Source organism: Laccaria bicolor, genomic scaffold (genome assembly GCF_000143565.1).
Source record: "Laccaria bicolor S238N-H82 LACBIscaffold_2 genomic scaffold, whole genome shotgun sequence".
Taxonomy (NCBI): domain Eukaryota; kingdom Fungi; phylum Basidiomycota; class Agaricomycetes; order Agaricales; family Hydnangiaceae; genus Laccaria; species Laccaria bicolor.
In genome coordinates, this window is record NW_001889873.1 from 995,721 (window position 1) to 1,009,168 (window position 13,448).

The 13,448-nt window shown below is 48.6% G+C and overlaps 4 protein-coding genes across 4 annotated transcripts; 1 reads left to right on the forward strand and 3 right to left on the reverse strand.

Moving 5' to 3' along the window:
• Positions 1 to 824: 824 nt before the first annotated feature.
• LACBIDRAFT_305293 (uncharacterized protein) lies at positions 825 to 3,144 on the reverse strand (the record flags this gene model as incomplete). The annotated part of the gene is made up of 8 exons (XM_001875092.1): positions 825 to 946; positions 998 to 1,076; positions 1,130 to 1,180; positions 1,237 to 1,512; positions 1,575 to 1,916; positions 1,973 to 2,059; positions 2,114 to 2,221; positions 2,296 to 3,144. The coding sequence occupies 8 exons, from the start codon at positions 3,142 to 3,144 to the stop codon at positions 825 to 827; spliced, it is 1,914 nt and encodes a 637-aa protein (XP_001875127.1).
• A 714-nt stretch (positions 3,145 to 3,858) lies between these two features.
• On the reverse strand, positions 3,859 to 6,398 carry LACBIDRAFT_305294 (uncharacterized protein; the record flags this gene model as incomplete). Its single annotated transcript, XM_001875093.1, has 5 exons — positions 3,859 to 3,908; positions 3,967 to 5,672; positions 5,725 to 5,855; positions 5,914 to 6,293; positions 6,350 to 6,398. 5 exons carry the CDS (start codon positions 6,396 to 6,398, stop codon positions 3,859 to 3,861), a joined length of 2,316 nt encoding a protein of 771 aa, XP_001875128.1.
• A 650-nt stretch (positions 6,399 to 7,048) lies between these two features.
• Positions 7,049 to 9,641, reverse strand: LACBIDRAFT_292026 (uncharacterized protein; the record flags this gene model as incomplete). Its single annotated transcript, XM_001875094.1, has 3 exons — positions 7,049 to 9,182; positions 9,240 to 9,344; positions 9,410 to 9,641. The coding sequence occupies 3 exons, from the start codon at positions 9,639 to 9,641 to the stop codon at positions 7,084 to 7,086; spliced, it is 2,436 nt and encodes an 811-aa protein (XP_001875129.1). The 3' UTR covers positions 7,049 to 7,083.
• Positions 9,642 to 9,762: 121 nt separating this feature from the next.
• On the forward strand, positions 9,763 to 11,326 carry LACBIDRAFT_305296 (uncharacterized protein; the record flags this gene model as incomplete). Its single annotated transcript, XM_001874509.1, has 7 exons — positions 9,763 to 10,199; positions 10,249 to 10,350; positions 10,405 to 10,492; positions 10,539 to 10,715; positions 10,765 to 10,859; positions 10,912 to 11,129; positions 11,179 to 11,326. Exons 1-7 carry the CDS (start codon positions 9,768 to 9,770, stop codon positions 11,324 to 11,326), a joined length of 1,260 nt encoding a protein of 419 aa, XP_001874544.1. The 5' UTR covers positions 9,763 to 9,767.
• Between the last annotated feature and the right edge of the window lie 2,122 nt (positions 11,327 to 13,448).

The window sequence follows — 13,448 nt, forward strand, 5'->3', positions numbered from 1 at the left end:
CTTCATAGCCGGAATGCCTTCGGTGACGTGAGGGACATGTGCAGGTTGTTCCAGCCCCGCACAAGCCTTTAATGGCCCACATCCAACGACGTCGACAGTGTTGACGCAGACAAGCCCCATTCAAAGGACGTTCAATGGCCAAGCCCTGCCGCATCGACATTGATGGCGACGGAAGTCGCAGCGAAATTGAGATCTCACTTCCCTAATCCCAACTCTCACCCTAGCCATCCAGTTGGCCGATCTGCAACGACCCTCAACTCATAAGGAATCACAGCTCGAGTCTACTGAGAACGAAGGAATGGAACGCACGGTCAGGTAGAGAAGATAAAAAGGGAAGCTGAAGCACGACGACCATAACACGTACAGTTAACCTATGAGGTCATTTACCCCACACCTAGGCAAGGACAATGAACCTCTCTACAAAATGAACATCTGCATAAACCATACTCGCTCGATCCACTGGCCTCCCCACTCCTACAGACTCATTCTTTGGCCTGACCCTGGCGGAGATATCTGCGAGGAACTGAACAGTCGGGTGGTTCAGGCTGAGCACCTCCCTTTGGCTGTTGTCACGCTTACGAACTTGCACTCGAACTCGAAAGAGGCGATGGATTCCCTTTGCGAGGTCGACGGGCTGATTTGACGGAGTACGTGCACTTAGACGGTCTCCACGTCGGCCCCATTGCAGGTTGTGATTGTGGATCAGTAACATTATACCAGTATATATACGACACTACCATTATTCTTGGAATCAAACCACGATTTTAAAGAAGATGGAGGTTGTTTGACGTCAAAAAAAGCTTCAGGATATGAATTCATTTCTTTCAGTTGGATGGCATTTTCAAGCAGGAAACCCTCAACCCATCTCCAGTCCACTTGGCAACTTCTATCAACAGCTCTCGCTTCTTCTCAAAACCCATCATGGATCGCAGTTCATAGAGAGTTGCTGTGAGTGTAGTAGGTAAAAAAAATGGTTTTACTCGAGCTCTATACTCACAAAGGTTGAACAAGAACGGCTCAGCGACAACCACGCTTGAAGGTGATGCTTTGAGCGCCCTTTCCAGTACTTCGATGCCCTATAAAAAAATGTTAAATATATTTATCAACAAAGCTTGTGATGCAAACGGACCTCTTTGACGTTTCCCTGGTTAAGCAACGCAACCGATAAATTATTAACCGCCTATGAACGCAAGAATCAGAAACAAAGTCACGCCACGCGTTAATCCTCAACATTACCGCATAATTCTCTGCATCCCTCTCCAAAATCGCCTTCAAAGTCGCACTCGCCTCCTCCCAATCTCCCACCGCACACGCCAACAGAGCAGCATTCATCTGCTTCAGCGTCTCTTCTGCCGTAGGATCCTCGGCGACCTGCTTGAAGTGCTTTGAGGCCATACCGACGTTGCCGCCTTGCAAATATATCCGCGCCACGGACGAACGGAGCGCCGGACTGGTGGTGCCGTCTCCTTGGTCGCAGAGGGGTTCGAGTAGTCGAGCGGCGGCGGTGAATTCCTGTCGGACAGAAATAATGAGTATCTATCCTTGGGTATATCCGAAACTAACCACACACAAACCTTTATCTCGACCATCTCCGACGCAATGATCAAACAAAGCCTCGCACCGCGTTCCTTCCACATCGGCATGACGTTGGGGTCCGAATTAGATTGTCTAGACTTGATCCTACATTTCTTCAATAACCCATTCAACGCGTCCAAATAACCCATATGGTCCCCTGCCCAATATTTCAATCGGGTCTGCATAACTTCCAGTTCGAAGGGTAAGATGCGTTCCATGACGTAGGCACGCGATTCCAAGGGTTCGATGGCATTGAGGACGGTGAAGAGGTTGGTGCATTCTGCGGAGGTTTGGTTGAACAGGCGTAGTCTGGCTAGGCACGAGAGGCGGATATGCCAGAGCTGTTTGAAATGGATATGATTATTGCCAACCAGAAGAAATTGGAACAAGATCTTACGCCGAGAATGAGTGTCAAGTCTGAGGGATCGGATGTTACGATTCGGTCTCGAGCCATTCTCGCCAGCGCTCGCCAGCTGTTCGTCATCTGGAACTTGATCATGACATCGTGTTCAATACTTGAGATCCTTTGAGGACTTACGACCAGTGTATGAAAATCGCTTTGCTGCCATTCGCCGGTGAGATCTCGAACGGGGCGCTTCTCAGGTTGATAAATATATTTGGTGAGGAGCGTAGTCAACGGGTCCGTCTAGTACAGGTATTATACATTAAAGATCTGGATAGCCACCAGGTCAACTGATTCGACAAGAAAAAGTGGCGTACGTTTGGTATGGGCAGGAACATAGTAGGTATGATGAGGCCAGGGAGGTGTACATCGGGGACTTCCTCTTCCTCCTCTTCGCTGTCCGAAGGGGGTGGGGGTACGTCCTTGTTGATGTTGGGCGAAAGAAGGAGGTTGGGCTGCGAAATGCTGCTAGGGGAAGGTGAAGCGGGAACGGAGAGGGAGACATCGTGTGGTGAGACGGTGCCCGAAACATCAGCGGACGATGCCTCTTCCTCTTCCCCTTCTCCTCCGGACAACGCATCTCCTTCATCGTCGATCAAAAACGGATCAGGGGCATCTGGCTCGACCAAGACAATAGGAGGTGGGCTAGCAAGCATGGGTTCAGAAGTAGGAGGGGTAGTTTGGAGAGGCGTGGGTAAATCGGAGGTATCAGCGCTCTCAAAAGGGGGCTGGGCGTCCATGGGAAATTCTACTGTAGATGATTGTTCCGGGGCCTGGAAGCTGCTGGAGACGGTGCTGGCTCTATCGATACTGTCAAGGTCTGGTTCTGAATGAGCGTACTTGTCACGATGAGCCCAGGCGTCGTCGTCGTTGAGTCCAGATTGCCTACGTGGGCGAGATGAAAGAGGGGGAAGGACTGTGCGGAGGATGTTGAGAGCAGGGAATGTGGCGGAAACTGAACGTTTCGAAGACGTGCTGGAGCTTGAAATGGTCCTTGCACGATGTTTAGGGAGCGTCACGTGGTGGATCATGTCGTCGAGACGGTGGAACTGACGCTTGACCTTTTTAACCAGCTTTCCTGGGAGCTCTTTAGCTCTCGAGGGCGACGATGAGGGCGATGAGGACGAAGAATCAGACGATGCACTCGATAGTCTGGGTTTGGTCATGGTTGGGTCTGTCAAGGTGTGGCTGAAGAGACAGGCCAAAGGCTCGAGTTAATTTATAGCGTCCCAGGGCCTCGGAATCCCGATCACCGCTTTGTTTAGTTTCCGTGCAACATCTAGACACGCCTTGTCCTCCGGTTAATTCATAGGCACATCGTTTGGTAACAATTCGGTGGTCTTATAATTCCGGGGAGTCATCGACAGCTACAATGTTCCTTGTGGGAGCATATCGTGAAGAGGCGCACAATCGCCCATATATTATTAGCATCGATAGGTATTGAGCTAAGCCTCCCAAGAGTACAGTCTTGTGTGTATATGCGCATGCATTGTGCGCATATACTTAGTAGCTCAAAGCCTCAGGCCTCAAATTTCAAATCTTGCCAATCGATGTCATGTACACGCGCGATATCGTCTTTGTCCTCTGAGATTTGGCGCCAGACAAGGCGGATGGCAGGTGTCCATCATTTCGTGCCTCAGGAATTATGTAGTCTCCGTTGGCCTTCATTATGGCACTCACTTCAAGTTTGCGTGGTCATCAACTTTCATCCTGCAAATATATCAGTGGGTTCGTCTGGTAATCCTGAAGCAATAGCATGCTGATTATTCAAAGCGACGAATCGGCCATGAGGGTGAATACATGTGGGTAATCGAGGGAGAAAGGTGAGCCTCATGAGGTATGATTGACGTATTACATATGAAGATGGGCCACCATCTGCTTCATAGTCCAGCCTGACGATTGAGTATATAGTGGCTCAGATCTTGCCAACCTGTCGTCAAAAAAAGTCAGTTGATCTGCAAGCGTCTAGATAACAAAACAAAACTCGCCTCCTCCAACACGACACATTACCTTCTTAGTTGTCGTGTCCCCGCCCGTCTTCCCAGACCTCGTAAGTGTTGTCAACCTACAAGTAACGATTTTCTTGCTGAGCGAATTGGAAACTGCATATTGGGCCTTGATCTCCTCGCCCTCCTTTGGTATCTTCTTGAGGGGAGGATCGACCCGCTCAATCAACAAACCGTGAGCAATCGAATTGACAATCATGGCAACCTCTGCGTCGAGAGGATCTTTGGGGTTCCCAGCAACATATTCATGGAAAGGAAGATTGTCCATCGATGGCGTATAAGCTCCAGCACGCGAACCAGGGCGTGACGGAGCGCGACTGGCGTTGCCGTCTTTAAAACTCGAAGGGGGAAGTTTGTTGATGGATGGACGTGCCGTGTTCCGCGTACTAACTGGTGCACGACTGCGCAACGCCGATTCAGGTGTCTGGGCTTGGATAGCAGAACCTTTGAGTGCCATTGGCGGGCTTTCTGAACGACTATAGCTTGACATCGAGGTCGAGGGTCGCGAAGGTGACGAGAGATGGACAGCCGGGACTGGGATCATAGATCGGCTGGGGGGTCGAGGTGGATGCCCTCTTGGAGAGGTAGAGCTCAACGCAGAAGTAGAAAAGGCGGGGGAGAAAGAGCGCTGAAAGGAGTCCTCATCATCCCAACCAGATTCTGACTGGGTTCCGGAAAATGAGCGCAGGGTCCGCGATGGAGCTGGTATATGGCTTGGGGTTTTCGGTCGACGCCGAGGGGTAGTACTTGGAGTTATCGCTCTAGATGGTGTTGGTGCACGGGATCCGAAATTGGGTATATGTAGCGGCACATGCTGAGAAGAAGACTGTGTGGTGGAAATTGATGAGGTAAGAGGGGACCATGGACGAGACGACGCCATTGACGTTCGGGACATACTCCTTCGGTAAGGGGTTCCAAGTGGCGGTACGGGAGGGATATCGTCAGAAAATCCGTAAGTTCCCGTCGACGATGGTGGCCTCCTTGGAGGTGTTGCCTTTATGGTATTTGAACGTTCCTCTGGCTCCACCTTGGTCGAACTGTTCCACCGCTGCTTGGAGGCCGAACGAGTTTGTTTCACGGTCGAAGAGTCGGACCTTCCAACTCGAGGGGACGAGTCTGAGGTGAAGCTTTGACTGTGCTTGTGCCCAGGACGATCTGGAGTGATGGGAGTAGATGGGTGACTACCCCTCACAGATCCAAACAAGGATGTCTTTTGCCGACGCATTTCACTGGCTGATAGCGGAGGTTCAGAGGACGGCGCTTTCCCTTTCTTGTTCACACTCAATGGGGTCACTGAAGACACCGACGAAGATGGGCTCGGACGGTTTGACCCTGTGATCCTACGAGCGAATTTTCTGAAGGGGGATATTGACCGTGAAAGGGTGCTCGCTGTGCTTGGTGCTCTTGATGATCTCGAGCCGCTTGGAGGAGTCGCAAGATAACCGTTCTTTCCAGATGTCGCGCCAGATGTGCTGGATCCGCCCTCACTGGAGGCTCCATCTGAGTGTACTAGAATCTTACGAACTGTCTCCATTTCCGCATCGGTTCTTGATATTCGTTCGCGGAGATTTTTCCATTTCTGTGCAGATTCTGCATGCCGTCTCAAGGTTTCGCCGTTCTTTGTGACCCGGTCCCGAACGCCTTTATCGATGATAGAGAGAACTTTCGACGTCGCAGGCATGTAATGTCTGATTATAAAGTAATGAGATACCGTAGACCCCATGATTCAACGATTCTTACTTCTTCTTGGCTTCGAAAGAATCCAAAAGCGACGTGAACACCTCAAGTGTAATGGGTGCCTTCTCCTTTGTCATCGAAGCGGGAGTAATGGGCTCATCAACACCTTTTCGATGGACTTGCCATATGAATTCCTGTACCAAAGAATGCTTTATCACCGACGCATTATGCGGATGAAGAAGAACAACGCACCTGACATCGATTTACTGCCTTCTCCAGACTAGACATCATGCCATCTGCTTGGTCTGTGACTGTCCTAAAGACTGTTAACCACTTGTCTTCCTTGAGCTCCTCCCTCAATACATCACTTTCATTCTGAATAGCCTCCCACTCCGCTAACAAAGTGGCCTGTTTGCGCAAAAGAGCGGCATTTTCACTTGAACCAACGGTCTCAGACACTGTTGGGGTCGCCGAAGTTTGCATGAGGGGCTCCAACGTTTCGTTTATGGTCTTGATCCCTTTCTCCACAGATTCTAAGCGTTCATCAAGACTCATGAGAGATTGGTCAATGATGTTCGTAGTTCCTGCGTTGTCTCCAGACGACTGTGATTTGTGGCGAAGTTCTTGTATTTCTGTTTGGAAGGATGTTAGGTGGCGTACCCGTTGTTGATGGCGTGAGATGGAATACCGAATATACGTGTTTGGATATCGGATATCGCGTACGAAAGTTCTGTCATATGCGTTGAAATTGCCAGGAGGCGCAGATCCCTGGAAATGAACGGCAATGGGTAATGGGTTAGAAAGAATGTCACGACCTACTCTTGGCTCTTCCGCTTCTCCGACGCCTTGGACAATGGACGATTGCTTGTGATTGTGAGGTTCTCTGGGGTAAAGGTTGCTTAAGAATGCGTCAAAGCGATGACCAGAAGATGTAACATGCCCTCATCGTCGCGGTCCAGTGAATACCATGAGGATGATGCAGAGCGACTTGAGGAGATGGATGCCGGGGATGGTGGAACGTAGTTCACGCTCGTTTGAGATGGGAGGCTGCAATTAGAGGAATTGGACGGGTAAAGGCCAAGAGAACTCATGTTGGGATAGGTATTGCGATAGAAAGAGTAATAAGAAAGCGAGAAAACAAGGACTGATTGGAGGAACTGCCGGAATCGACTGGCCGATTTCGTCACAAGGGTATATACGCAACTTTGGGCGAGGAATTGGACCCAACCTCGACGGTTCCTCAGCAACCTGGCGGAGAACAGACGAGACGGCGACAAGCAAGACCTAAGCTTGACGCTGGGCTTGACGTCGGAGACCAAGAGTGGCGGTGGTCACGCCCCTGTCACAAGTATAATTTACAACAAAAATATATACATGCCAGATACAAGACAGTGCACTTGCTCAATTATATTATATACATACTCAATCGTCTATGTCCATCCTTTCCGTGTCCGCCTCTTCTCGGGGTTCATATTCTTCCTCATACATCGCCACGTCCCCATTTGATATCCTTTGTTGTTTGTGTTCCTCCAACTCGGTGCCAGCTAGTTTGTCCGCATCCTGCACCATGTCCGTCCGGCTTTTCTTGTAAGACGTTGGATCAACAGCATTGTGGTATCCAGCAGACAATCCTTCTAGTGCCCAGAGGTTGTTACATTGCATGACCCCTCCGCTTTCCATCGCTTGTTGAACTAGTGGCCTCAAGTGAGGATGATCCAAAATTTCGGGATAATATCGTCCGCTGATGAGCCCCAAATTTACAACAGCTTCATGTCCCGGTGAAAGAATAGGACGGAACTTGTACCCCACAGGTGCTTTCGGTAGCAGGTATGCAGGAGGATCCCATTGCTGAGTATTGGGGCTAGGTAGATTGGGGGAAGATGTTGAAGGTAGAGAGGAATCTCCGTTTTGCGACGTCGTTCTCCAGGGCAACGACCCCGAAGAAGATGCTGAGTCGTTGGTATGCGGACCATTGACTTGCGGTGTTGGCTGACCAGGTTCCTCCCAGTCCAATTCCGCAAGTTCATAGAGCATTCCAGATGCCCTGCCCTCCTTCTTCAATAACCCGCCCTCCTTCGGAGTGTCCACAACAAAAAGCCCATCCAATTTCAAGAAAACCCCCCGACCTCCAGCACCATTAAATACATCGTCGGGCTCCTTCCCTTGCGCTATCCAGAGTTCACGAGTATCTTTGCCAGGACCTGCTGGGGGGAGAATGTTCTGCGCTCCTTTGGGCGCCAAACTGCGGCGTGGAGACTTCAAGCGAACGAAGTCATCCACCCATATTCTTTCAGCTCCCCACCAGAGGCCCTGGAATCGTATTTGAGTAAATGAGTCCGGCAACCCTGACGAGAGTGGCACTCCAAGGACCTGTGTTGCGGCAGCTTGCGCCTCGGAGGGTGTCATATTAGGATTTGTTGTAGTGATTTTTGTATAGAATGGAGGTGAGGAGTTGTTGGTAAGTGCATTAGTTTGGGCATTATGTCGCCCAGTTGCCTCAATGGCGGCCTGGATCGAATTTTGTAATGGCGTCGGTTGGATAGGTGTGGTGTATTTGAATTCCCATTCGTCGGTGAAGGACCAAAATCCGGAGAGAAGAGAGCCAATCTGGACAGCCATCGCATATGGAGCGACAGCGTCCTTGAAAGATGTTGAAGGAGCGCATGGATTGAATTTGGATAGTTGCTCTCGGTTGAATTCGAGATTCTCAGGAGGGAAGCGTTGCAGGGCTGCAATTAGTTGAGTTGAGGGCAGATGAGCTTGATATGGCAATACGTGTTCATCGGCAATGGTATACGAGTGCGAGACGGCAAGAAGTTGGACTTTGTAGGTTGTTGATTGCTTCACCGTCCAGGGCAATGGCGGGTCATCGTTCCTTTCCTCTATGACTATCCCCCTACCCGTCCCATCATCTTGGTGTCCTTCCGGTTGAGATGAGGACGACGAGGCGATTGGTTGTGTCAAAACATCGCCTTCACGGCGCACAGGTACGGTTTTCAACTTGACTTGCTCGACCAAAGCGGGCCAATATCGGATGTTGATCCCATCGACGTCGGGAAGTGTAATAGGAGTCTCCAGTGCACACCAAACCATTTCTCCCTCTCTAAACCACCGTCTGAGATTCATCGCGGTCTTGGAGCATATAGCTCTAAGATCTGAATTGCGTTCGGCAAGCATAGGCTGCTTCAAAACACCCGACCCTGGTTTCAAAGGTTTGAGCGCTTTTTGCACGGCGGCGTATACCTTTGGATCGCGAGCCCTCTGTTCTCGTATGTGTTTATGAAAGTCTTTCGCTTTTGGTAACTTGTCGCGTGAAGGTCTCATTCGAGAGGATGTTGGAGATGCAATGCCAGATGTCGAACGGGCTTGGAGAATATCGCTCATAGCAGCAGTGATCTCCTTTTGCGATTTCTTCGAACAGTACTTGCAAGCGCAATTACTCGGATTCATGGTTGGATCACGCATAAGCCAGATAGCGTGCGGAATGAACTCGTTGATGGAGCGAAATTTGTGTTTGGAACCTTACAGAACGAGGTCATTGAATTTTCACAAGCGGTATGAGTTGGATAAAAACACACCGTAGAGATAGATATCGTGCCTAATATTTCCGTTCGCGGGACCTTTGTTGTGATCGTACATGCAATATCCATGAGGCCACGTCCTCAAAACATAGTTAGAACCCTCTATTGAATATTGCGGTTCCGGCCAAGTGAGAATAGAATCAATACGACCGCCGTGATAGACATACCAGCCATTCCCATATCAATAGCGATTGCACTGGCAGCTTGAAGTCTCCATCTCACAGCCACAGACGCGTCCAAACCAACAGGTTGCATGAAATTTACATGACCTTCATGGTCAATAACGCGAGTGGTGTTCTGAGGCCAGACGGAGGGAGAACCGTCCGATCGTGGAAAGTCAAGATATTCAGGATTGGGAAGTAGGTCGACTTTGACTTCAGATATCCTTCGAGCAGACATTCTGCTCTCAGACTCCTCGAATCCCTCTGGTGGGACCGGTGAGGAGAGGTGTGAATTTGGCAAACCTAGCAATTCAAACTCCGTACACGCACGCACCGCTCTACGAAAAGCACCACCCAGTGCTCGATGCAAAGCAACGACGAGACAGAGGGAAAGGGAAAAAGAAGTGGAAAAAAAAGCAAATTGAGTGAAATCACGACTTCTGTAGTCGATCTTCCAAAGGGGTGGAAGGAGAAGCTTTTGGCACTTGGGCCTGACTCCCTTGCCAAGGTTCTTGCAGAACTTGCCAACGACGGGCAGATCACTGCCTCTCAAATAAAGAAAGCAAGACAAAACCTGCCATCCTTCTCGTCCGCAAAATGGACCGAGCTTGCGCCCCAATTCGATCTGAGCCCTGATCTTTCGCACATCATATTTGACTCATTCTCGATTCCTTCTGTTTTTCTCCCTCCTTCTTTTCATGAAACTACTGCCGAGGCGGCGTGGCGCATTCAAGACGTCTACCAAGAACGACCTCTTCAGGTGAGGGAACAAGTGCGAGTTAGAGCCCTTGACGCGGTATGTCCAACCGTCAAAGAATGTTTTCGCGTGCTCACTTTACACCAAGTACCTCATACCCATTGTTGCATTATTCCATGGTCGAATTATCAATCGACCGGAGGACCCAATAACGACGGCTTACTCTAGCGGAGGTGAGGTTGAGCATGAGGTGGGTCTATTGCTCAATTTATGCCACTGACTCTCTGACGGAGACTTGGTACAGCTAGTCATGATTGGGGGTATGCTTTTCTTTGTAATTTTGCGTTTCCGAGGGGAAGACGACATTGCGCAACTATTTCTTGAGCTCCTTTGTAAGCCTGAATCCTCATTCTTGAGTTATGCTGAGCTTGCCTACAGCCGCCGCCGAAATGAACAAGAATGTAGAATTTGAAGGCCTGCGTGTTTATGGTTTACTTACCGACATGGAGACTTTTCATTTCTACTCATATGATCAAACCCAAAAGAAGTTCGCTTTTGACGAGATGCTGCGAGTAAACTCCACAAGAGAAATGTTCATTGCAGATATGATAAGTGGCATGTGGTTTTCCCATTCGGGTTTCTGAGGGCTCATTTTCTTCCCTAGTGACAAATAAAGTATTCACCGTTATTCTGTTTGCCTATACTGAAGGCCTTGCTGCCATCGTCAAAAAGAGTCGTGAGAGGCGACCTGTGTCGCCTGTTAGTTTGTTGTTCTTTGACCTCATGGCAGGAATCTCTAATGTCTCCCCAGATCGGTTCCTCACCCACTGAGCAACTGTTTGGCATTCACACTGATGACAATGTAAGCCAGAAGGAAACACATTGTGCTCATGACAGTAAATCGACTGAACAATGGGAAATGGCCTTCGCCCTTGTCGCCCAATGCGTGAACAAGTTCAAGGAGCCCGTTCGTACTATTGAAGATGTTGAAAAAAAGTCTTGCGAGGCAGTTGCATTACTGACAAAAAGGCATGTTTCCAATGTTTTGCACCTTCTGCAAGGCCTAATGCTGCTCTAGTGTCCTTTCTATCCCACGTGTTTCTGACTATTCAGGGGAGGCAGACCTATCGAACGAAAACGAACTGAGGACACTGGCCCGCCGCGTTGTCCGAGAAAAATATATGAAAGAGGTTGAACGACACATCCGCGCAACAGATGCTGCTTAAAATGTTCCTATCGTCAGACTGTAATTGTAGTTATACTTGTTTTTGAGCTATTCCGCACAGCTGAATGAATGTAAGAGGCATTGGACTCTTACCTTCATATTCCATGGAGTTGATACTTTGAAGAGGACGAACATTGAATTGACATAGACAGTATCACAAAGGTCGACTGGCACGCTCTACGTATCTAAGCCCTACCGCTCAAGGTCGTCAAAGAAGCTGCGCGCTCTCATTACCGTCACCCCTCGCAAGTCCGTCTTCGACATCGGCAATGAGACGTCCATCACCAGCGAGTTCCGAGTACGTACGCTGTTATCCCAATGTCTCCACCTTCATTCATCGGACTCTACATGCCTTGTAAATGACTCAAGCACTGCCCTCTGTCACTGAACCAACGACGATTACTCTACCAGGCGGAGTCGTCCAGTGTATACGAATAATGACACACTCCCCAAATCGGGACAGCGACACATAGGGTCATAACGCGACGGCCCGGTTATCATGGTTGTGGGAGTATAAAAGGAAAGAGAGAAAAATTCCCAAAAAGGAAAGAGAAAAAGAGAAAAAGGAGGGATTTCCTGACTTCTTAGTACCCTTTCTATTGGTAAAAATTTCGAAAAATGACAACAAAATATATTGATTCTTCTACCACTTTTAATAATACTTCCGATGGTGAAAAATAGAACTATATAGATTTTTTTAGCATTCCGACCCCCTAAAAGAAGTCCAAGGGTTAAGAGGGATGTTTGTTATCCTTTCCTAAGTCCTTTACATTCCTTTGAACCACAAGAACTACAGGCATTTGTGCACTGATCCTTCCTAATTGTCCCTCCACATCCTTTTTTCACACTTTCAACATTTTCATGCTGCACATTTTAGACCAACGTTCCCATTAGAAAATGTACTTGGTCCTGCAACTGAAATATTGTCAGGTGGAAGATAAATATTATAGATCATTGCTTGATTTTGATAAGCAGAATGACTACTTTCCTGATATTGGGCACTGGGCAACAGATAAAGTTATCATATGAGATGTTCATGAAGCTGTATTTTTTTTTTTCAGGGTTATCAATTTGAGCTGCAACTCCTTTGCATTCAGAGTGAATCATGTCGCAAGATGTGCCACATTTGTCTGCCAGGTTGCATAGCTTGCAGATGTTCCTCAAGCTAAAATTACAATTGATAAATAATATTTTTGATTGGCACAGGAAATGATGCTGTACATGGTGTGGTGGGGGAGGAAGATGTCAAAAATGTTGAATATGCAAAAAGACAAGGGGCGTGTGAACTATATACCAAATCAAGGCAGCAGCCAAATATAGAAATCATAGCAGCTGCTATGATTTCCATTTTCGGAATTACTTTAGTAGCAGCTGCTACCACCCACAGGCATGGGAACTCTGCCAACGTGACACATACAGTGAATTGCTGACACATTGGTGTGTTCCCAATGTGTTCCTGCTCTTTAGTGTGTTGATTTTACATGTGTTCGACACATTGACATGTGTCCAACTTCAGTTCCTCTTTTCTTTTTTTTTTACAAGTCCTTCTGTGCTCGGGTAAATGGCAGGATAATATGGAAATAATATGTATTCCTCATGTACAAGAAAAACAATTATATGGGAAGGTATACATACTATGTAGAAGTAGGAAGGTAGGGACACCACCTGTCCCCTCCAATGATCCCTTGCTAATCTATAATTAGCGATTCCTGCACTACCCTATCAACGCTGCATGCCCTCTCCCCAATACAAAGTCCTTGACACCCGCACTTGTTGTCGGTGGATCTGGTTGTTGGCAGGCGTTGCGGGTGCTCGTGTTGTGGCTCGCTTCATGGATGTGAATGTGGTGGCGGTACTCACATTCGGGCTGGTGTTCGTGTTTGTTCACAGTTGCATTTGGGGGATGGGAATGGGCTGGGGATCATTGGTGGTGCTCTTGGCCATTCATTGGTCGTTGTCAGCTGCTTGCCGGGGTTGGTGGTGGGAGCATGGCCGTTCGTTGTGGTGGGCACTCGTCATCAGTTATGGTGATGGGCCATCGTAACCATTCATTGATCCTGGTGGTGGGCCCTCGTCAATCGTGGTGGAGCCCTCATGGCCGTTCATAGATCCTGGTGGTAGGC